The 22,525-nt window shown below is 48.8% G+C and overlaps 2 protein-coding genes across 5 annotated transcripts in view; one reads left to right on the plus strand and one right to left on the minus strand.

Moving 5' to 3' along the window:
* Positions 1-2,480, plus strand: part of ZFYVE9 (zinc finger FYVE-type containing 9) — a 182,297-nt gene extending 179,817 nt beyond the window's left edge. For all 3 annotated transcript variants that reach the window (XM_063106443.1, XM_063106445.1, XM_063106444.1), the window contains 2 exons: positions 564-740; positions 2,222-2,480. In XM_063106443.1, coding sequence (XP_062962513.1) covers positions 564-740; positions 2,222-2,383 — 339 coding nt within the window. In that variant the 3' untranslated portion in view covers positions 2,384-2,480. The remainder of the gene's footprint in view (positions 1-563; positions 741-2,221) is intronic.
* A 3,364-nt stretch (positions 2,481-5,844) lies between these two features.
* On the minus strand, positions 5,845-21,321 carry CC2D1B (coiled-coil and C2 domain containing 1B). Of its 2 annotated transcripts, XM_063105132.1 has the most exons (24): positions 21,185-21,321; positions 19,534-19,616; positions 18,262-18,406; positions 17,013-17,119; positions 16,481-16,639; positions 15,959-16,084; positions 15,602-15,761; positions 15,214-15,329; positions 14,961-15,036; positions 14,730-14,840; positions 14,514-14,644; positions 14,164-14,236; positions 13,820-13,956; positions 13,281-13,398; positions 13,024-13,196; positions 12,511-12,636; positions 11,858-11,916; positions 11,654-11,770; positions 11,193-11,266; positions 11,029-11,087; positions 10,744-10,795; positions 10,168-10,267; positions 9,910-10,000; positions 5,845-8,698 (listed from the first exon to the last, which is right to left on the minus strand). In XM_063105132.1, the coding sequence occupies exons 2-24, from the start codon at positions 19,597-19,599 to the stop codon at positions 8,570-8,572; spliced, it is 2,505 nt and encodes an 834-aa protein (XP_062961202.1). In that variant the 5' UTR covers positions 19,600-19,616; positions 21,185-21,321; the 3' UTR covers positions 5,845-8,569. The 2 variants fall into 2 exon arrangements, with proteins under 2 accessions (XP_062961202.1, XP_062961203.1); XM_063105133.1 differs by lacking the exon at positions 12,511-12,636.
* Positions 21,322-22,525: the final 1,204 nt, after the last annotated feature.

Here is a 22,525-nt window from a genome sequence, read left to right on the forward strand (position 1 = left end):
TGTACAATGCAGTGCTCAGCTCTGTGCAAGTACACCGACACAGCTCTGGCCTTCACAGTGGCAGGGCCACGTGATGGGACAAGCTCTGCAATAAGAGGCAGAAGACTTGGATTCTAGGTTTGGCCTGTGTCTCTAAGTACCTTTATGCACTTGAGTGAGGCACTTCTCTTCTATGAAGAATCTATAAAATGAAGGGGCTGGGTCTCATAATCTATAAGCGTGTTCTCTTAGACTCTAAGATCATTTCCTAAGGAAACTGTTCACATGTAGGGATTACTTTTTAGAAACACAACATAAAAAAGGCCTTCTCATTCTGAGGAGAATGTGCCATTAGGACCATGGCAGAGGCTTGCAGGGAGATAGGGCAGGCTGCTACTACTATCTGGTGGATGCAGAGACTGAGAAGCAGGGATTGTTTCTTGGGTATAAGACATCAGTGCTCTACTTTTCCTGACCCAAGGACTATTCCGTTTCTGTCAGGTCTTCTTGCACATCTTGGAGATCCACTTGTTTCCTCTAAAATCTAGGCACAAAGTTAAAAGTTTATTTTCTTTGGGGAACAGGTGTTTTTCCTGGAAAACGATGAGCAGCACAATTGCCTAGGTGATCCTGCAGATCATAGCAGATTGGCCGAGAATGTTGCCAAGGCTTTTTGCCTTGCTCTCTGTCCCCACCTGAAGCTTCTGAAGGAAGATGGAATGACTAAACTGGGACTACGTGTGACACTCGACTCAGACCAGGTAAGAGGGGTCTTAGGCAACTTTCGAAGGTGGCCTTGGGCAGTATCTGTATTCTCTGACATGTGAGTTTTCCTGCTTCCACCCAGAGAGCTTAATTCTCCAGACCTCTGGCCTTGCCTCTAGTAGTAATATACCCAGATGTGCCACTTGGTCAGACTCTGTCAGAACCATTTGAACTATTCCTTCTTCACCTGCATGTCTTCCAAGGAGCTGAAGGAGAGTGTGGGATAAGGAGGGGAGTGCATGTAAAGAAGATCTGCCACCCCTGCGACTGGCATCTCCACTACCCTTTGAGACTCCCCAGTCACACCCATCAGGAATCATTCTGCATTCCCTTAGAGGGAATGTCCCAAGCTGTCCGTTATCCTGTTGTTTTCTTAATACAACCAGAGCAGGCTTCTGCTGACTGGCCTTTGCAGATGCCCACGCCTTAGTAAGGTTTTTCTTACTGTTACCATTTTCATGCTAGTTAATGAATAGGACTTGAGCTATTTTCCCATCAATTTTCCAGTGTCTCTCTCTTGTGGGTAGCACTCTAATCTCTCTACATCTCTTTTGGACTTTGGATGCCTATGACATGTCTCAGTGGTCCTGCTTTGGTGCTCACAAATTGCCAGACTTTTCCCTCAACACTTTAGCTTTGAGTCATTTAGAAAATGGTGTGTACTCAGCTTGATCACCCCTCCTAGCTGAGTATTAATTCTGCCCAACAAGTTGCTCCTGGCCTGCGTGCTTATGGGGAGAAACTGGTTCCTGAGCACAGAGTTGTGCCATTATCAGGGAATAATGCAAGATTATGTGTCTGGCTCTGTTTCCTGACTAGTCATCAATCAACGAGTATTTATTTTCTATTTAAGGTCTTGCCCAATGCTGTACTAAGCATATCAGGATAATACAAATGAAGTACCATGGTCCTTTCACGAATGGTACTGATAACCTGGCTGGAGAGAGAGACTTACCTCACATAAATCAACTAAAGAATAAGCAAGCGTTGTTCTGATAAATGTGCGAGGGCTAAATGTTCTGCTAAATGCCTCGAGGACAGGGCCCCTGTTCATCTTTGAATCCCTGTGTGTGTAGGTGCTCAGAAAATGGTATATGGATGAATGGATGGGTGGAAGAACAAATACTCAGTTACTGCTATGTTAAGGAATGTACATTGTGTACTTCTCACTTTAATTTTCACAACCAAAGGTTAGGGCATTATTTCTGACAGTCCGTACCTCTCTGTTCACCTCCCCTTTCCCAGAAAACTAAGACCTTAACAGGTTAAGTGACTTGCCCAAGGTTTCACAACTATCAAGTGGTCAGGATGAATAAATGACAGTTCAGGGAAGAGAAGAAATTTGTATCCACTGCCATGTGTCTAGCCTATGGCCAAGAAGGACATCTCCTTTCCTGCTCAGCTTCCTTCACCCTCAGCCCTCTGGAGAGATCTTTGTGCAGTAACCACCTGTCATCCCTTTCTGTCTGTGGTGTAGGTTGGCTATCAAGCAGGGAGCAATGGCCAGCCCCTTCCCTCACAGTACATGAACGATCTGGACAGCGCTTTGGTACCGGTGATCCATGGAGGGGCCTGCCAGCTCAGTGAGGGCCCTGTCGTCATGGAACTCATCTTTTATATTCTGGAAAACATCGCATAGACAGAAGACTTCATTTTTTTTTTTTTTGTTCAGACCTGATGCAACAGCACTCATACCTAAATCATTTGCACTTTAAAACTGGAAGATTAAGCTTTTGTTAACACTATCAGTGGGGGGAGGGGGGTGACTAGGGTGGGAATGGGGGTATGAGGAACAGGGGTGGGAAGGTGGGTGGTTGGGGGGACAGATGTTCTATAATTCTAAGTCTTCTATGCATTGTCCACCAAGAAGATCTGGGCAGCTTCTGTTACTGCACAACAGTTATGCTATCCTTGCAGCTAATTCCCTTCTGTTTAGACAAGAATTCTGCTCCTCTCTTAAGATTTACTTACGGTCATGTGCTCAGAAATGCTCAAATGGTTACAACCATCACCAAGGGTGGGGTGGGAGGGCCGAAGGGAAATAAAAAATGAAGCATCAGTCTTGTACTCTTTGTACAGAATTGGTATAAAAAGAATTCCACAGTGATCTTGTCCCAGTTACATCATAGCTGTTTAAGCAGAAGTCACACTTAGACTTTTGTTTGCTTTACCAGATTATTTGTTGAAGTGAATCAAAGACCCATGGATTTAACCTGCTCTCCTAGCCATGAAGGGTAATATAAATAATAATATCAGTGTAAATGAGCTTATTTGGATAGCACAGCTGATTCAGGATCACTTGAGATCTGCCTGAGTGAATGGCAGGTACTAAACTGGGCCTTTGTGTGAAAGCCGACAGAATGCACCTAAGACATTTTTAGTTACAATATACTACAGGGATTTTAAAAAACATTTTATTGAGAAATCATCTAAATTTCCCGGAAAGTTGTGAGTAAACACTAGGTACGCTTCACCCAGTTTACCCAGGTTCACTTATTGTTCTCATGTAACATTTTGCCCCATTTATCATTGTTTCTCTTTCCCTTTCTCTCTCAAAAAAACTGAGGCATTTGAGAAGGCTATGTTGCATACATCATAGCCCTCTATCCCTAAATATTTTAATGGTTATTTCCTAAAAACAAGGACATTCTCCTATATAACTGCAGGACAGTTCTCAACTTCAGTCAAATTAGCATTGATGTGACACTTTATACTAGCATCTGCCCAATGTCCTCTGTAGCATTTTTCCTCTCTGGTAAACCTTCTAGCCTAGGGTCAGACATGGCATGTAACTGTTCTGACTTGCCTTTATCTTTTATGTCATTGATATTTTTGGTGGGTATACCACCCCCACCCCCCAATCCTGTTTATAATCAGAAAATACCTCATTTTGAGTTTGTTTCTTAATAATTAGAATCAGTTTATGCATTCTTGACCAGAATCACTTGATATCCCTGCACCCCTCATTTATGGTGGTAAATTTTGATCACCTGGTCAGGGTGTTGTCCAGTTTCTCCACCGTGTATTTTTCCCCCTTGGAACTAATAACCAATATATGTAGAGACATTTCAGACCATGTAAATAAATATCTTGCTCATCAAAATGTCCCCTTAGGTTTAGCATCCACTGATGTTCCTTACCTGCACTGATCTTTCACTAAGATGGCTGTAAAATGATTTTCCAATTGTAGCACACCCTCCATCTTTACCAGGAGCACTTGGTAATTTAATATAAGCAAAAGCCCTTCTTTCTTCTCTCTTTATTCATTTAATTCATTTTCATTATGGACTTATGGTTTGTTCTTGGTTTTTTCTTAGTGGTTCTAATTCATTATTTTGGTGCACAAATTGTCTCAGCTTTGGCCAGATGGAGCCCCTTCAAACTGACTCCTACATCCTTGTGACGTGCTCCTACTATTTTGAACACTTACTTTGATAGCCTAACATGATGTTTCTAGTCTCATCTTGTGCTTACCCTGCCCCAGTCCTAGAGTCAGCCATTTCTCCAAGGAGTCCTGGTTTCTTTAATGGGAATGCTATTAGAAACCAAGATTTGGTTTATCCATGGTAACTATAATGCACTCTGATAATTTTCTCTTCTGTTAAAAATTTTATTTTGGTCACAGACCAAATGGATTCCACAACCCAGTTTGAAAAATACTGCTCCAGGGCAGCTCACTGCACTGTCACTTGCATCTTTTGAAAGCCCAAGCCAAGTGGAAGTTAATACCACTGCAGTAAAAGGACAGAACTAGTGCAACCTCTGGGACAGTGAGAAGCCACTCCCCACTGGCTAGAGCTGGGCTTAGCACTTGGCAGTAACAGGCTGTGGAGTTGTTTGGAGCAGCAGCCATTTTCCAGAGGCCCGAAGGCCTGGCCTGGGACGTGTGTCTAGCTAGGTTCATCCCTCTTTCTGTAGGATGGGGAGCTACATTCCACATCTTCCTCTCCAAAGCCTTTGCTGAATGGTGGCTGCAGAGGACTGTGATTTGTGACCTTTCCCATAAACTCAGAGGTACTCAGAGCTTCTAAGGGGGGGGGGGGAAGGTAAGTGCCCCTTAGCTCACCAGCTTGTAAGGACTCAAAGCACTAGTTTATAAGGACTGGGCCCTGGGACTGCCGCCCCACACACTTGACAGTAACAGGAAGCACTTGTTAAGAGGGGCAGGTATTTTTAGTGAAATATCTAGCTTAGTCTAAATATACCTCAGAAGTTTGGAGCTTCTACAAGGACTGGTCCTGTTTTCCTATGGTTTATCTTCCTGCTCAGCCATATACATCTTGCTATTGTATGTATTATTCTGGATCATGCAAGCTTGGTAATTCTCCCACTAAGGACAAACTTTGACCTTGTATAGTCAGGTCCATTTTCAATTGCATAAAATATCTTTTATGTTTAGTAAAATCATCTTGTGGAATTGGACATAGAACAGCCACGGCTAGTTTCTTTCCTTGTTTATCTGTATTTTTATACAATATATATTGTAAGAATTATATAAAGTGAAGGGCTGAAACATCATAGTTCTAACTAGGCAAATTTTTCTAGGATGTAAACTTAAAAAAGACTGAGATATAGAGATCTTTCCAAACCAAAGTGGAATAGTATCACCATTCTGGTAATTTATTGCAATTTTAAAAATTATTGAATACTTACCAAATTCTAAGCAATGTAATCTCTCCATTTTTTTTATGGTTTTTTTTGAGGGATCGCGACCCTCGGCTTGGTGTTGTCTGCACCACGCTCAGCCAGTGAGCGCACCGGCCATCCCTATATAGGATCCAAACCTGCGGCCTCGGCGCTCCCAGCGCCACACTCTCCCGAATGAGCCACGGGGCTCACTCTCCATTTATTTTTATCATCACTTTCTGAGGACCTACTGGACTCTAGGGCTATGGGATTTTTGCCTGTGTAGGTTCCCATATCCTGTTTTCCCCCATCCACAGTGTCTCCTGAATACTGGTGGGCCCAAATTTTCCAATTAAATTTACCTCGGTCATAAGTGGCCATGTGGGAATAATGTATGCATTTCACAAAACAAGCTATCTGCTGAACACTGTTTCTGGAATTAATAAGTTTGTGATGTTGTTTTTTTATTTTAATAATAATAATGCTAAAACAATAACCTTAATAATAGTAATGGACTTTTAGGGATTGTACACATAGCCAGAAGGGCAAAGGAGTAGAGCAGAAATAATGATACCCATTTTAGAGCCTGGGCAGCTGAAGCCCAAAGAAAAAATCCTTCTGTGATGGAGGTGGACCAGGTGCAAGCCCCCTGGACCTACCAGTCTCAGCCCCATGGTTTCATCCTAACAGTAAGCAGCTGCCCTTACTTATTTGGAAAACAAGTCCTCAAAATTTTGGAAGCAACAATGCAGGGTTTGGAATGGTGCTACGAGAAAGGAAAAATACTAAAGTCACAAAAGAATCTTTTAATTGTGAGCAAGAATTCCTGATTCTAAGATAAAGTTCTTCCATATTTTATTCAGTTCATTAATTTAGAAGAATGTCTGCACTGCACTAAATCAAAGAACTTAAAATTTAAAAATGATTTGGGTCATGACTGGTTCCCACCTTCTCATGAGTCACTAATCTCCAACGTTTGGTTACTGTATTTGAACAAATCTTAGGACAAAATGAGGCTGGGGCAGGCTCTTCCCCTGCCAGTGACCCACACATGCCTTAGCTACAATAAAGACCTTTTAAGAACCTCAGTCTCCAAGTCCAGTGGGTGGCTTTGTCTTGCCTCCCTCAGCTTGGAGGGTCTGTTTTTCAAAAAGCAAATAGCAATGAAGCAGACTGAAATGGGATGGATTGTAAAGGAAAATCTTTGGAGCCATACATAGGAAACTTCCTGTTGAAGTTTCCAGTAGAGGCTGGAATTTAGGAATTCCTAGGGCTGGTTGGAACCTTGGAGGATAGCCACAGGGGTCCTTAACCCTCTTACTAAGTAAGCACTGGGTTGAATGCACACCCCAAGGGGAAGACTACTTTGGGTCAGGAACTCCTCTTTGCTCTAGGCCATCTTATGAAGGCTAACAACCTTCCTTTTCATTCTAGACCACTGCTTGTTTGACAAATATATGTGACTGAAATTAAGTGTTAAATCTCACATCTGTGGAAGTTAAGGTAGCTCACTTATGATGGGTAAGTAAGACTGGCCAGAGAGCTCTTCAAAGAAAGTCAGTTGTTTGTAGTTCCTGCTCTATTACCCACTAAAAGCTCTGCTCTTAATAGCAGGGAGGCACAGTCCAGCCCTATTATCCCTGAAAAAGATACACAAAGCCCAATCCTGAGCTGTGCTTATGCAGTACTATAGTGATCAGTAAGCTGAAATTATGTGCTTCACTTATAGCCTTTTAAATGATCTTGAGAAATGCTTTGTTGATCTTAGGTTATTGCTTCAAATAAGGGAAAAAAAGATGAGGTGTTTATTTCTAAGAAATGTAGAATATTGCAGTTTTTGAATATTAAATCTATTACAACTACAAATCCCTTCATTGTCTCCATCCATTCAGAAAAACAAAGTCAAAGGAGAATTCTTGGGAAAGAACTGAGGGATAGCTCCAGGTGATCAGCCGAAGAAGACTGGCTTGCCCTGCCCTCACTCAAAAGAGGAAGCCATAATGGCAGTTTCGGTCAGTAACAAATGTTATTGCTACTCTAGCTTAAAAAGTGACAGGGAGCAGGGCTTTTGTTTAGGACCTCGATGGTCACTCTGTGTGCAGAGTATAAAACTGCTACAATGAATTAAACCTAGTTTCTTAAATAATAAAAATGGCTACATAAAATTTTATATATATATATATATATATATATATTTTTTTTTTTTTTTTTTTTTTTTTTTTTTTTCCTTTCCCCAGTTAACAGTCTTTTATCTTAGGTGCATGGACCAAACCCAAGATATACCCTTCCCCTAACTTCCCACCAAGTAGTACCAAAAATAACTTTCCTCTTCCACTAAGTATGTTGGGAAGCAGGAAGGCTAGTGCAGCAGCTGTCAGGAACCAAGGCACAGGCAGAGCTGGGATAAACGGAATTGTCTGGGACAGGCTGTCACCCACTGGAGTCATGGAACCCTGCCCCCACCCTAAGCAGAGAAGGTTCACGATCACCCTCAAATTCTCCCATCCCCTACAGTTAAATCTTTTAAAGGCACATCCAGAAATGGTGCAACTGGGGGCTGTGGTAAGCTGCACACAGTTGTAGGCTGGGGTTAAGGAGCTGCAGGACTTCATGGCACAGAGCAATGAGGGTATCCTTGTCTTCACCCAGACTGGGGGGATGGGGAGGTTGGGGGAGAGGGAAGCAATAGGGAGAGGGGCTCCTAGAATCCAGCCTGCTTCTATGGAGGCCAAGAGGAGCCAGCAACAGGAAAGACCAGGGTTGTGGTCAGTAGTACATGTATAGGTCTTTGGTGCTCATGTAGCAGCATCTGTCTTATGTACAAAGGCTTTTGTAGCCAGCAAAGCTGGGAAAAGTAAGCTCCTGCACACAGTTGCTGGCATCACTCCTCTCCCAGTGCTGACCATTTGCTGCACAGAGGCACAAAGCATAGGGAGTGAGTCTAAACTGCTGTGAGAGCAAATAGCTTTTAGAAAGAGTTTCCTGAAGATAGTTAGTTACCATCCCTCCCCAGTTCTGTTGAGGAACATAAGAAATAGCCCATGAACTCTATCCAACAGTTTTGCCTCTTGGTATTCATCACAGATGAGAAACTCCTAGGCTTTCTCCCCAGATAGGAGTTGAATAAGAGAAGAGTCTCTGTGAGGCCCTGACTGAGAGCAGGGGGCAGAGGTTCTGAGGGCCCAGAGAGCTGCCCACCTCACAGGCCCCTGGGCTCAAGGACCAGCCAGTTCTCGGTGACCATCTGCACGTCCTGGCCGCTCAGAGGCTCCCGCAGTCTCACCTTCACCTCCAGCTTCCCCCCAGTTGGCTTCCTGCCGTCCAGCACCTGTGAGGGCCAACAGAGAAGGAGATGGTAACTGAGGGGACAGAAGCTGAGAGCAGGCAGGCCCTTGTACTTCCAGGAAAGGAGTGAGAGGAGCTAAGGCTGCTGGCAGTATGAACACAGGAGTCTCCATTTCATGACAACCCTGCCTTCCTGCTGCTTTGGGGCAGTGGTGGTTGTCTTAGGTAAGTCTTACAAAAAGTGATATATAAATCTAGGTAAGCATCAGTGCTCTGACTGAAGTAGAGATGAAAAACCTAGAGTTCTGCCCACTCAGTTTTACCCTCAATCTCCATGGCAGCTCCTAGAAGGAGCAGCCTGAAAGTCACTGAGCCCAAACCCTCTCTTCACAGATGGCCCGGAGAGAAGTGGATGACTGTGTGTGTAGAATCAAGACTAAAACCCAGACCAAGGGTTCCTTCCCACCCACCATATTACCTAACCCTCCTCCTGGACAGGTGCAAAGCAGAGCAACAGGCCCAAGAAGTTTGACCATCCTCCATGGGGCCAGGACAGACTGCACCCCAGTTAAGAACAACTCCTGCAGGCAGGCAGCGGGTAGGCTGTAGTGGGGAAAGCCCCAGCCTACAACGGCATCAGTAAGGGCCTGGTCCTAGCTTTGCCAGAGATTCACTGTATGAATTACTAACCCCCCTTTCCTCTCTGGCCTAAGTTTCCTCATCTGTCAGAGTTAAGCTCTTAAGAGTCCCTGCCTGTGCAATCCTATGAGTTCATGGAAGCTTAAGGAGCTATCTGGGGGCCGATTCCTGAGCACAAACTAGCTGTATTTTAGTGGGTCACTGATTCTGAAATACCTCATCAATTTTAGGTCTGAAGCTTGTTCCATTTCATCATGCTGTCAGACAACTGTCCTAACCATAACCCCGCCCCCAGAAACCTAAGCGTCTGTGTGCCAAGCTGAGAAGTGATCAGACCCCTCAAAGGTCTTGTCTCATCCATCACCCTTGGGAACTTTTTAGTGGCCCAGAGTGCTATGAAAAGAATATAGCTACTTCCTATCTGTCTGACTATGAAATTTTCTCAAACCTTCTGAACCTCTTCTGTGAAATGGGGATACCACCTACTCTACAGCACACTATGGACAATTTTAAATTAAATAATGGACACAAAAACCTACAATAGAGACTGGGATTCAGTGAATATTGGCACTTCCCTTACCAAGTCTTCTGCCTTGCCCACCCCTTGGACCCTACCTCCACAATCTCTCTGATCTCACACTCATTCTCCAGCCGCTCCAGTTTCAGGTGTGCTGTGCCAACAAGCTTGTCACTTCTGAAGAAGGATCTGGGGAGACAGGAGGCAGCAGAGGACTGGACTGGGCAGGGAAGGCAGGAATGAACTGGCTGAACCCAGTGCAGGAAACCTGAGTAGTAGCAGGGGCAGCCGCAGTGACAGAAATGCTATTCCTTTCTCCCAGGCCACATTGGCATTGTGACTGACAGGAGCCTTACCCTTTGTGGAAGATTTCAAACTTGATTCCTTTGCTTTGAATCACCCTTCTGAAGCCCCGGTGATTTCGGTTGATGTTTAGTTTGAAGAGTTGATCAAATTCTGTAAGAGGCAGAGAAGGCAAGGAGGTGCTTGGCTTCCAGGGACTTCCTGTGGAAGTGGAAATGGAGGCCCTCGGCTCACTTCCCCTCTTAATTTCTCTGCCTGCAATTCAGGGTGACTGCCACCAGAGGGGAAGAGAGCATCTAAGGCCTGGCCTTGGAAGCAGAGTGCGTTTGTACTCTTGTTAGACACAGTTTATAACCAAGTGGGAAGGACTTGGAATTTGGAGTAAGGATTCTTGGGTTCAAGTCCCATTTCTACCACCTCCTTACTATAAGGCCCTAGGTAAGTCCTTTTACATCTCTAAGCCTCAGTTTCCCCAACTACATATTAGAAGTGTTAATAGTACCTGCCTCTATCTCCCAAGTTGAGTTGACCAAGTAAGATAATATATCTGACAGCACTTTGGAAACACAAGTGCTGCCCACATAAACAGTGTGATACGGAGGAGAAAGGGGCCCTCATGTGGTCCTCACCTGGAGAGTTTGTGTTCTTCACCACAGCTGTTTTGCTTTTTTGAGCCTGGTCCTAAAGCAGTGAGAAGGGAGAGAAGTCAGGACAGCTTATAAAAACAGAGATACTTAGGTCCAGGAACTCTGGCCTAAGTCACTGTTGAGGAAAGGGACCCCTGTAGAAAATGGGTCTGAGGGCCTTCAAACTTCTCCCTATAGCCAGTCCTCCCAGGGATGGGGAGAAATTGAGCACAAGATCCTGAAACTAAAGATGGGGTTCAGAGGATCCTACCTCTACCTGAACCTCACCGAGTTAGGGTAGTGAAATTCAAACCGCACAAAAGCATCCAAGTCATCGGGGGTCACCCCTGTGAGGGAGAAAAGGGAGTCGAGTTAGAGTGGCCAGGAGCCCAGTGCTTGGAGTAGAGTGTCTGGGCAAGAGCCTCCTTGTGTAGGGGTGGCCCTAGGGTTACCTGGAGGGGCTGGCAGGTTCATTCCCTGGACAATGATCAGATGCATTTCTGTGCTGTTGAGTTCTGAGAAGATCCTATAGCCAAGGAGAAAGCAGAAGAACTCAAAATGGAGGACAGTAGTGGAACAAGGTCCTCTCTTCCAGTGCCTGCCTGCCTGCCCAGCTGAGTGCTGACCAGAAGGAGAGAGGGCCCAGGGAGGAAAATCTTGTCTCAGCTAAAAGCGGCATAGCTCGTATGCAGACCTTGGTCTCTGACTCCCGCTCCAGAGCTCTTCCCACAGCAACCACACAGCTCTGGGCTCCTCACTAGCAGGTGCTGTGTCCTACTCTTCACTGGCCCCAGTGCCTACAGCAGGGCCAAGCCTGGGAAGTCTCACTAAAGGGACAGAAGCCTCCAGCCTCAACTCCCAGCTTCTTGCCCCATCCCTGCATAGAGCCACTGTTTCTCTTCCACTTTGGCACCTCACAGTCTGGAATGTCTTCAACTCAAAGTGGTGGCTGGGAGGGTCGAGGCCCTGGGCCTGGGCCAGCTGTAGGATCTCAAGCTGTTTCTTGCGGTCCTGAGCAAGCTTCTCAAACCTGACAGGGATGCGTTCACACGTCAGCATGGCAGGACTTGTTTTCTGCTCCCCATCTCACAAGCCCCAGCCCCAGCCCTGCACTTACCGGGTAGTCTCAGCCACATTGCCCTGGTGCATGAACTGCTTGGAGAACAGCAGGCACTTCTGAAAATAGGAGCCCAGAGTGACTTCAGAACCCACAGCAGGACCTGCCTCACTTGGCATTTAAAGCCTGACTTCTCAAAGCTCCAACCTTCCTTTGTAGCCTCACCTCTCTCCTTCCCCAACACATAGCCCAGGGGCACACTGTTCCCAAGCCCCACCACACTTTTCTGCCTAAACTTTTGCTCTTTCCTCTCCTCAGAATAGCCATTCCACAGAATTCACTTATCAAACTTCTATTCTTCTTCAAAACCTAATTCAAACATCACCTCAGAAGGCAGACTTTCTGGAAGAACAAGCAGCAGTTCAGATAGATGCATACATAAGTATACATGTATATCTATCTCCCCTCCCATCTACTAAGTCCTTTCCCTTCCACTCTGTTTGAACTTTGTAACCACCCTGAAAAAAAGGTATTATCATCCCATTTTACAGATGAGGAAAATGTGAATCAGAGAGAAGTAACCTGCCTAAATTTACACAACCATTAAGTGGAGGAGAATTTGAATCTAGGCCTGTCTGGTCAGAGCACCACACTTTTCCCCACAGGAGGCAGTGGGCACTGAAAGGGGAGGAATGGACAAGTGACCAACTGACCTCATGTTGCTCCATAAGCATTTTTTGTAACTGGGCATACACCTCATCAGCCTTCTGGCAGTGTCGTAGGTCTTCATGGTGGATGAGGATGAAGTCACCCTCCTCATCCGTTAAAGGTGAAGGCACCTGCCCAGGTCACAAGGCCCCTCGGGCCCCAAGAGTCAGATTACTCCTCTACTGAGCCCCAAAATTCAGGAATCCAAACTAAGTATTTCTTCAGTGATGGGAACTAATCTCCAGTGATGGGAACTCACACCTACTCTATCACAGGCTGCTGGAACACTCTGCCTCCCACTGGCCTTGCCGTCTCTGACCACAGCGGCCCACCCTCCCTTCCCCTCGTCTCTCTTGGGGCCATAATGCAGAGAGAAGCATAAGCAAAAGGCTCTTTCCCAGATGACACTACATCCTATCCAAATCCCACCTCCTCCCAGACCCTGCCTTAGTTCACAGACCTGCCTGTGAAGCCTGCCACCATCTCCTCTGCCTAATGTTTAACCATGTACAACTCACCTTGGAAAGGTCAACAGGTCGGCCAGCTCGGGCCTGGGTGATCTGAGCCTCAAGACATTTAGCTACCCGCAGATGGGCTTTGGCCTGCTCCAGGTCCTGGCCCCGTTTGGCCTGCAGGGCTGCCCGCTGGTACTGTAGTTTCCGTGCTTCTAGCAGTGCCAGCTGCTCCCGCACTGAAGAGAGAGGGCCACTGGTTAGGGCCATGCCTGCCCCTCTCTAGACCCTCCACTTCTCCATCCTGTTTGTCCCCAACTCACCAGATGGACTCAGTGACTCCTTAGAACTCAAGGCCTTGGGCTCAGTCAGGGGCCGGGATGAAGGGACCAGAGGCTGCACCGGCTTCTTGGCCTCTGGGGCCTGTGCTGGGGGCTCACCCTGCAGGTGCCCAAGAGGCTGTCACAGAGGATCTGTTCCTCACCCAGGCCGTAGCAATTCCTAGACTTGGGTGCTCTTCCTAACGCTGCACTAACCATGTGACCTGAATGGCTTCCTCTCCTGGGCCCTAAAAGATCTGAGGTAGAAGACACCTGAAAAGCTCTCTGATCTAATCTTCCCAATAGGAGAGAGCAGGGTAATGGGGATGAAACCTGGGCTCTGAAGTCAGAAAGACCTTGGTTTGAATCTTAACTCTGCTATCTCCTAGCTGGGTGACCGTGGCCAAGTTTTTCCGCTGTTAAGTGGAGAAAAGAATATGTACCTCACTTGCTTATTAGTATGGACAACAACAAAATCTGGGTTTACCCCTCATCTGCTGTTTCCCCCACCAACCCCTGAAGTCTTGGGCCCTCAGCCAAACCTCATCCTCATCCTGGTCTTCATCTGCCAGGACTGTATCCTCTGAGGAGACTAGTTTCTGGGCAGCTGCCAAAGTCACAGCCACTGCATCATCCTCGGTGCCCACAGTGGGTTCCAAGCCAGGGATGGGGGGAAATCCTGGGGAAGAGAGAGACAGAGCTGGGAGGGGGTGGAGTAGCCTCAGGGGGGCACAAGTCTGTCATGGGCCCTATCTGGCTCTGCCTGGGCATGGCCAGGATGGGTGGCTTCCACAGGGTGGAGGTAGACACTTGAAAATCATTTCTCCAACCCTCCCTTCTTGTTCAGAAACCTCCTCATAGAGCCCCTAGGCCAAGCCCCACTCACCTGGAGGCACTGGCAACGCAGCAAAGTCAACTTTCAGTCCTGCTCGGTGTGCTCGAATAGCATCTTGATATTGCTGCAAGGGAAGGAAGGGGGGACCTATGGTGGGCAGGAGTCCACAAGCTCTGTGCCCTCCATGACACGGAGAGGCAGGGAGAGGAAGATTGACGGACAGATGGCAGGTCTTTGAGAAAAAAGAGCCCCGAGACAGCAAGAGCTCCAGGGAGAGAGAGGAACAGACAGACAGATGAAGACTCGGAAATGACCAGGGATAGCTAGAGGAGCCAAGAGAGAGTAGCAAGCTTGGGAAAGGGGCAAACACAGGCCAGGGGGTGGCACAGCCATGGGCCCACCTTGGCAATGCGCTCATGCATCCGGGCCTTGCGCTCATCCCCACTGCCCCGGGCCTGGGTGCCCGCCTCACGGTACTTGTTCAACCTCTGCTGCAGGGCATCCAGCACCGTCTGTGGCTCTGTCGGGGCCACTTGAAGTAGGGGGAGGAGAGGGAGTCAGCTCTGCCTGCTCCTCCCCTGGTTCCCCCTCCACAGTCCCCCCCTGTCCTGTCCTACCTGGGGTTGCTGGGATGTCAAAGGCCATCACTGGCTGCACTCGCTCCACTGCTGGGAGTATAACTGAGGGTGCTGTGGGGGCCTTCGAAGCCTGTGGAAGGGGCTTCAGATCTGGGAACCCAGAGCAGAGGTGCAGGTGGAGGTGCCTGGCCAGGCTCAGGCCTGATACTCCTCCCCAACCCCAACCCCAACCCCAGCCTGAGCAGAACCCCTGCCAACTCCCAGACTTACCTTCAGGTGCCGGGGGCATGGCACTCAGGTCCACAGGCTGCCCCTTTTCCAGGGCCTCCAGGACAGCACCAAATCTCTGCAGTAGTAAGAAAACCAAGTGTGGATGTAGCCAGGGAACCCCAAAACCATGGGCTGAATCAACTCCCCCTCAGGCCAATTCATTCAAGTCCAATCCAGCTCCGTCTCTGAATCTTAGTTTTCCCTATCTGTAAAATGAGGAGTGGGCACAGGGCTTCTGAGCCAGATGTCATACCTTCCCAATCCTCATGAGCTCTTGCGCACGGTCCAGATCTCCAGCCCGCTTGGCACTGAGGGCAGCCACTTTGTACTCTCTCTGTCTGACCAGCAACAGGTCCCGTGGGTCTGGGTCTGAATCAGGCAGGGCAGAAACACAAGGGCTGCCTGGGTGGCTTGTCTCACATTGGGAGGGGTTATCTACAGGGAAACAAAAGCCTACAGAGAGGGCATGAGGATCAAAGAAGAAGATGCCTGCTTTGGGTTCCCAGTACCCACAGGCCTTGCTGGCTGGAAGAACTGTTGTGGGAGGTGTGGCTGGTGACAGTGGATAGTTGCAGTCCAGGGAGGCAAGCCATGGGCTCTGACCCTGGGAACTAGGACAGGATGTGGATGTCCCCAGATACCTGACTCCATGGCAGGGGGAGCAGGGGGTTCTGCCTCAGGGCTCCTGTCGGCTGTTTCCTGGGAGGCCAGGGGCCTCTTGCCCAAGGCCACTGGAGGTGGTATCTCATCCTCATTGATCTTCCTGCCTTTCCTTACAGCGGCTAGCTGGGACTCCAGAGTCTGAGGGAGAGAACTAGTCCAGAGACCCAGCCAGCCATCTCGGCCCGGACCCTTCTCTAAGACAGGCTGGGGATTCATCACCTCCACAAGTCTAGTGGGGAGGCCTCCCCCAACTGGTGCAATCTCCTCCTGCTGCCTTCCCCCCAGCCCATAGCCCCGCTGCCCCCAGCCCTGCCCTCCAGCCCAGCCTGACTCACCTTCAGGCCACGCTCACAGCGCCTGGCTTTGGCTGCTTCACCTGCCTCCTTGGCACTGGCCGCAGCCTCCTGGTAGTTGTGGATCCGTTCCTCCAGCAAAGCCTGCAGCCCCCAAGGCCCTCCAGCCTGCAGATACTTCAGCTCAGGGCCGGGCCACTCCAGGGCCACTGAGGCCCTTGGAATTCCCTCCCTGTGAGGAAGCTGCCCCAGAAGATGGAGCTAAAGAGCCTAAAAGCCTCAGGTGGGAAGCAAAGACTCATTGGAGAGGCCAGAGGCCATGTCACAAGCAAATACAGAGGCCCAGTAAATGGCGTCGAGGGGGGCCTGGGAGAACAGAGAGGTCTTTGAGGCCCGCCCGCCACGGAGGAGTTTTTCATGCTCAGTTTCTGCTTGGGACAGCTGCTGGGGGAAGAGTCCTGGAAACGGTTACTGCAGTCTTGCTGGGCAAGCCATGCTACATGCATGTTACACATGGACATGCAGGAGCATGGAAGGCCCACAGGACCCTCCTCCAGAACCTACCTGAATCACTGGGACTGAAGCCGTTAGGAGGGCTGTCTGCACTGGAGAGTCAATGTTTTCCTGTCCCTTCTCCTTCTCAGAGACGCCTGGGCTAGCTGCCTCATCGCCATCCAGGGGCCCAGCCTCCTCATCTGCACCCAGGACCTCCTGCAGCTCAGTCTGGGGAGACACAAGTCTTAGGAGCTTGGGGGCCTCAAGGCCATACCCATGATAGGACCTGAGAATTAAGAACCCTCTCCCCCCAGCAATATTTCAGTCACTGTGCCTGAAAGTCCCCTTTACCAAAACACTTCTTTAATCTGGCTACGGATAGCCTTGAAAACAGTGAAGACTCCAAATCTGAGAATCCCCAACTGCAGAGCTCAGACCAGGTGTCAAAGGAGATGTCTCACTATACAGTCAGGAAGACAGGCCCAGGAAGGGCAAGGCACTCACGCAAAGTCAGAGAACACAGAAGGACAAACCCCAGGCCTCCTCTCCACAGGCCCAAGCTTGACCGCAGAGCCCTTGGAAACCAGCCTGGAAGACGCACCAGTAGGTCTGCATCCTCCTCCAGCTGTTCTTCCTCCTCCTCCTCCTCCTCCACATCCTGCATACAGTCTGCCGCCAACTTCTCAATGTGAGCCATGGGCAGGGGGGCTGGGGGAAGAGGGTCACAGAGGGTCAGTGTAACTCAGATAAGGTCCAGAATGAATAAAGGAGGGTCTTCAATCCATTGTATCGGGGGATACACCCAGGCAGAAATCCCCCTTCCCTCCCATAGCAAAGTCCCACCTGGAAAACTGTTCTTCCTTTATGACCCAGCTCAAAAGACCCTTGTCAGGGAAACCTTCCTGGGCCCAACAAGAAACAATCTGCTGCTTTCTCTGCACTTCTGCCTATAGGAGTTATTCACAGACATATCCTTCCATTCCCCCCAACCACACCTTCCACCTCTCTAAAGATTTCTAAATCCCAATTGACCTTCACAACAGTTCTGCAAGATGGATAATGTTATCCCCATTTTATTTGATTTGATTGATAGACTGATTGATTTTGGCAGCTGGCCAGTGGAGAGATCCCAACCCTTGAACTTGGTGTTATCAGCACCACACAATAACCAAGTGAGCTAGCCAGCCACCCATCCCCATTTTATATATTGAGTAAACTGAGAACTACCAACATTCATTTTCCTACCACTGCAATCCTAGTAAGTGACAAAGCCACATTTTTGTCTAACACCAAAACAGGGCCAGACCAGTGAGCCCCTTCCCAGGTCTTCCCACTGTCCTCAGCTCAGGGGCACATGGGATGGGTGATGGTTCTCTCTGAGGGTTCCTGGTGGGAAAAGAGTAAGATTTAGACCCCCTAATCCTCCCAGGCCTAAGGTCTCTGCCCTCATCCAGGCTGTGGAGGTAGATTTCACATATTCATTTGACACAATTTCTGTGCACTTACTACGTGCCCAATTCAATCCATGCTAACCAGGCCCCTACTCAACACCAGGGCCTGGTTAGGGCTAAGGACAGAGGCTGAATCAGCCTGAGAATCAGATTTGCCCACAATGGTGAGGGGGCAGCCTGGGGTGGGGAAAGGGGGGTAATGGGGGGAGTGAGCTCCCCTCACACAGGGTTACATGTAAGTAGGGTGGGATGGCCTCTTGGAAGAGTGCTGCAGAGGGACATAGATATTAGAAGGACCAGGGGATCTGGCTGGCTCCTCCCAGCTGCCAGGCAAGGACCCTCTTGAACCTTCACTTATCTGGTCTCAGCACCAAGCTCAGCCCAGTGTTGCAAACTCACCTTGCCCCTTGAGTGCTGGCTTCCTGCCTGTGGTCCCTGCTTCCCCAGTAAGAGTCAGCAGCTCAGCCTCCAGGTCCCCATCATCTTCAGTCTCATCCATCCCCAGCAGCATGTCCTCAGGGCTGAACTCCACAAACAGCCCCAGCTGAGAGCAGAGAAGGATTCTTAGGAACCACACAGTAAAGCAGGATGGAGCCAGCCCCAGAGCCAGACGTGGGGATCCCAATGGCCCAGTCATTAGCCTCTTTAGTCTATTAGGCCCGATGTGCAGAAAGGGAAACTGAGGCCTGCAACATTACCCCTTGGTACACTTATCTCCCTGGGGACTCTACGAAGAACACAATAAAATTACACTGCCATTATTATAATAATAACAAGCAATAGCTGCCAGGCACTGTACTTGACATTCTACATGATTATCGTAGTCCCCCAATCCTGTGAGGTAGGCCTTACTTTTTTTTAACTGTGGTAAAACACACATAACGTGAAATTTACCATCTTAACCATTAAGTGTAGAGTTCAGTGACATTAAGTACATTCACATCATCATGGTACCATCACCATCCACAGAACTCTTCATGTTGCAAAACAAACTCTCTACCCCGTAAACACTAACTCTCCATTCTTCCCTCCCTTCACCTCTGGTAACCACCAGTCTACTTTCTGTCTCTATGAATTTGACTGCTCTAGGTAGAGGTAGTTCCTATTTTTATCCCAATATTCAGATGAAACTAAGACAGCCTTGTAAGTGACAGAGCCAGAATTTAAGGTCTTTGTGACTTGAGTCTATGCCCTTTACCCTTCCACCTCCCTTAATAGACTAAGAAGTCTTAGGACTTAGGATCAGAAGAAATAAAGGGAGAAAATTAGAGGACAGACCCCCTTAGTCTCCCACTTGGGCCACAGCCCTCAAGCCCTGGCATCCTTAGCAGGTGAGCAAAGCTGTGACCCTAAATGAGGAACCCAAGAGAGCACTGAAGTCCCATCAGAACACTAAACTTTAGTGGCTCTGGAACCCTCCAGATCACTCACGTGGAGTAATCACGGCAGGAGCCTGGATTGAAACACAGGAGGAAAGTTCAGGCCTCCTCTCCTGTGTTTGGCAGGGATAGTTAGAGTCTGTAAGGGCTCTGCCATCTCCAGGAGGTACTGCTCAAAATCTCTGGACTAATGGGGAAACCACACAGGCGACCCAGTTTGCCCAAGCTGTCTACAGACACACACACCCCCACCCCCAAATTGGCCCAGGGGTATAGGAGGCTATGTCCATACCTGCTTGGCAGCTGCCACACCCTGGCCACTGGCCTGAGGGGCCTTCCGAGGTCTTGGCCCTGGCATCTTGGCAACCTAGATACCTGTCCAGTGGGGAGTTGAAGAGACTCAGACTGGAGTAGCCTATAAGCCCCGCCCCCAATGGTGCTACCTGTGGTAAGGTGTGGTTAGTAAACTCCCAAAGAAGGCAATGCTTAACACCAAAGGATATAATACTAATTTTGGAATTACAGCACTGAAGCAAGTAACGTGGGAGATCGAAGGGATGGTACCGCCTGTTAATGGGTTTAATGGGAAGTGTGGACACACAATATAAAGTTATTGAACTGACAAATTTGGAAGGCAGATTAGGGGAAGTAACTCTAGGTACAGGATGGGTACGAGGCTGGAAAGGATTCAGAAAGGCTCTAAAGCAGCGCTGTCCATTATGGAAGCCACATGTGGCTATTCAAGTTTAAGTTAATTAAAATTAAATTTTAAATCCAGCTCCTCAGCCACACTAGTTCAAGTGCTCAATAGCCATATGTGACTAGTGGCTACCACTGCACAGCAAAGATTACACAACACTTCATCATCACAGAAAGTTCTATTGGACAACACTGCTCTAGAGAAACCTGACTCGGCATTCTGATTCCCTCGGAGATCTCACACTCATTCACAGGACCTACTATGTGTCGGACCCTGTGCTGGGCACTGGCAGTGCAGAAATGAATCCGACATGGTCTCAGACCTCCAGGAACATTTACATGGTGGAGACAGATCCATGAACCACACAGGGTTGCTCCAGGGGTTATGGGTGCCCAAACGTGGCCCTTTATCCAGCATAGAGAAAAGGCTTCTTGGAGATGTTGCCTCTACTGACTCATGGAGAAACTGGGGGGAAGACAGGGGAATAGGATTCCACGCAGAGGGAACAACCTGATCATGATTCTGAGGTGAGAAACAGCTTGGCCTGCATAAGGAAACTAAAGGCTGGTGTTACTGGGGCATAAAATGTGAGATCAGAAATGGTACAAGAGAAGATGGGAATGTGAGCAAGCGGCAAAGTAGAAAAACCATTGGGGCATATTCTGAGAGCAATGGGAAGAGACGTGAAGGGAACAGGTCGGCGTTTCAGAAACATCACTCTGGCTGCAGAAGGGTAGGTGCACAGGAAGAAGGAGGGGGAATAAGACAAGAAGCCATCTCGCTACTGAGCATCTTGCAACAGTCCAGGCGAAGGAGTCGGTTGATGGAGCGTGGGGGTGGCAGTGGGGATGGAGAGAAGTGGACGGATTCCAGAATTAGGAGGAAAAATCAACAGGGCTCCGAGGTTAACTGGATGTAGTCGCACGGGAGCGGGGGCTCAGGATGATTCCAGGTGTCAGATTTCGGTGACTCGGGTGAATGGTGGGGCCGTCAACTGAGCCAGGGCCACGGGAGTGCCCAGCTCCGGGGAAGGACGAGGTCAGTCAGACACTCCAAATCTGCGGCTCCGATGCTGGACCCAGGCTCAGGAGAGAGGTGGGCAGCGGAGTCCGCAGCGGGAGGCGAAGCCCTCCACTCCTGCACGACCGGACGCGCCGCCCTGCCCTTGCCCTGCCCAAGACGCCTCCATCGGGCCCGCCGTCCCCACTTCTCCCCAAGCCGGGGGGGCGGGTACGGGGCATACCTCGCAGCGGATCCGAACCAAACCCGGATCTTCCCTCGCCCGGCACCGCCCTGGGCTCCGTGGCCCCCGGCCGGCAGCAGCGGCAGCGACAGGAAGCGCCCGCCGGGGAGGTGGCTCGCGCGCGACACGTGACTCCCTCGCCCGGGTGGCTCTCAGTGCGCTTGTGCGGGGCGAAGGGGGCGGGGCGCTTCGACAGGTGACCCCAAGGGTGGAGTTCGCAGCGCGCAGGCGCCATCGGGCAGGTAGCGCGAGACTCGCTGACAGGAGCGTTGGGCGGTCCCACGGCGGCGTCCGGCTGCTTGCGCAAATGCAGTAGGTGCGCCCCGCCCTCGCCCATTTGCCACTCCTCCGCCAAGCCTCCCTCACTCTCAGCCCGAGGGACTGGGCGTCTGCTCGCCGGACCTACCGCGCCTCATGACGTCGCCCCGCCCCTCTGGGCCGGTGGGCGTGGCAGACTCAGGCTCCGCCCTCGAGGCGGGTCAGGGCGGGCCTTGTCCGCTCACCTCCTTCGTCCGTGTCCTTCAAAACTAAGTCTCTGGGAAAATGAAGTGGAGCTCACCATGTTTTTCTTAATAATTCCGCACCTGAAGATACCCCTTTTCCAGTCATAAGGCGATTGAAAACTTCAGGTAAGAGAAGCAGAGCTCGTGGCGTTTCTTGAAGACATTTAACGCTAAGTTCTTACTCCTACCCCGCAGGGCAGTCGAGTGGGGTCGGAGAGTGGGCGGGGGGGGGGGGCGGTAAATAGAGAAATGGAGAATGTGACTGTTTTCTGCCAAGCTTGTTACAGTCACTCTTCATAATGGATCTTATCCAATGCTCAATCTGTCTGTAAGGAGCTTTTTCATCTCCTTATTGATTTGGGGTGATTTCCCAGAGAAGAAGACTGTACCATTTTAAAATTGAGGTTTCACTTAAATATTTCTTATTCTTTTAAAAATTATTTTTAAATTTTATAATGAAACATTTAAGATATATATTCAGTATTTCGCATTTCCTAGAATGCAAGCTCCACAAAGGCAGAAATTTGTTTCTTCTCTCAGGTATCTCCAATGTCTAGAGAAGTGAATGGTACATAGTACCTCAGTAATTCCTATTTTTTTGTGAGAATTAACATGACAACTACATGGTCACCTGTTAGAGTTTTAAGAACAAACATTACAATACACCTCCCACTTCTTTCCTAAAGAGGTACCCACTATCCTAAATTTGGTGTTTTTTATTCCTAAGAATTTCTATTTCTACTATGTATTTATGTATCCTTAAGCAATACATAGTATTTTTTTGCAAGCTTGTAAACATTATATCATTGGTATCATACTGTGTAATTCTTCTTCAGCT

The sequence above is a fragment of the Cynocephalus volans genome, chromosome 8 (genome assembly GCF_027409185.1).
Source record: "Cynocephalus volans isolate mCynVol1 chromosome 8, mCynVol1.pri, whole genome shotgun sequence".
Taxonomy (NCBI): domain Eukaryota; kingdom Metazoa; phylum Chordata; class Mammalia; order Dermoptera; family Cynocephalidae; genus Cynocephalus; species Cynocephalus volans.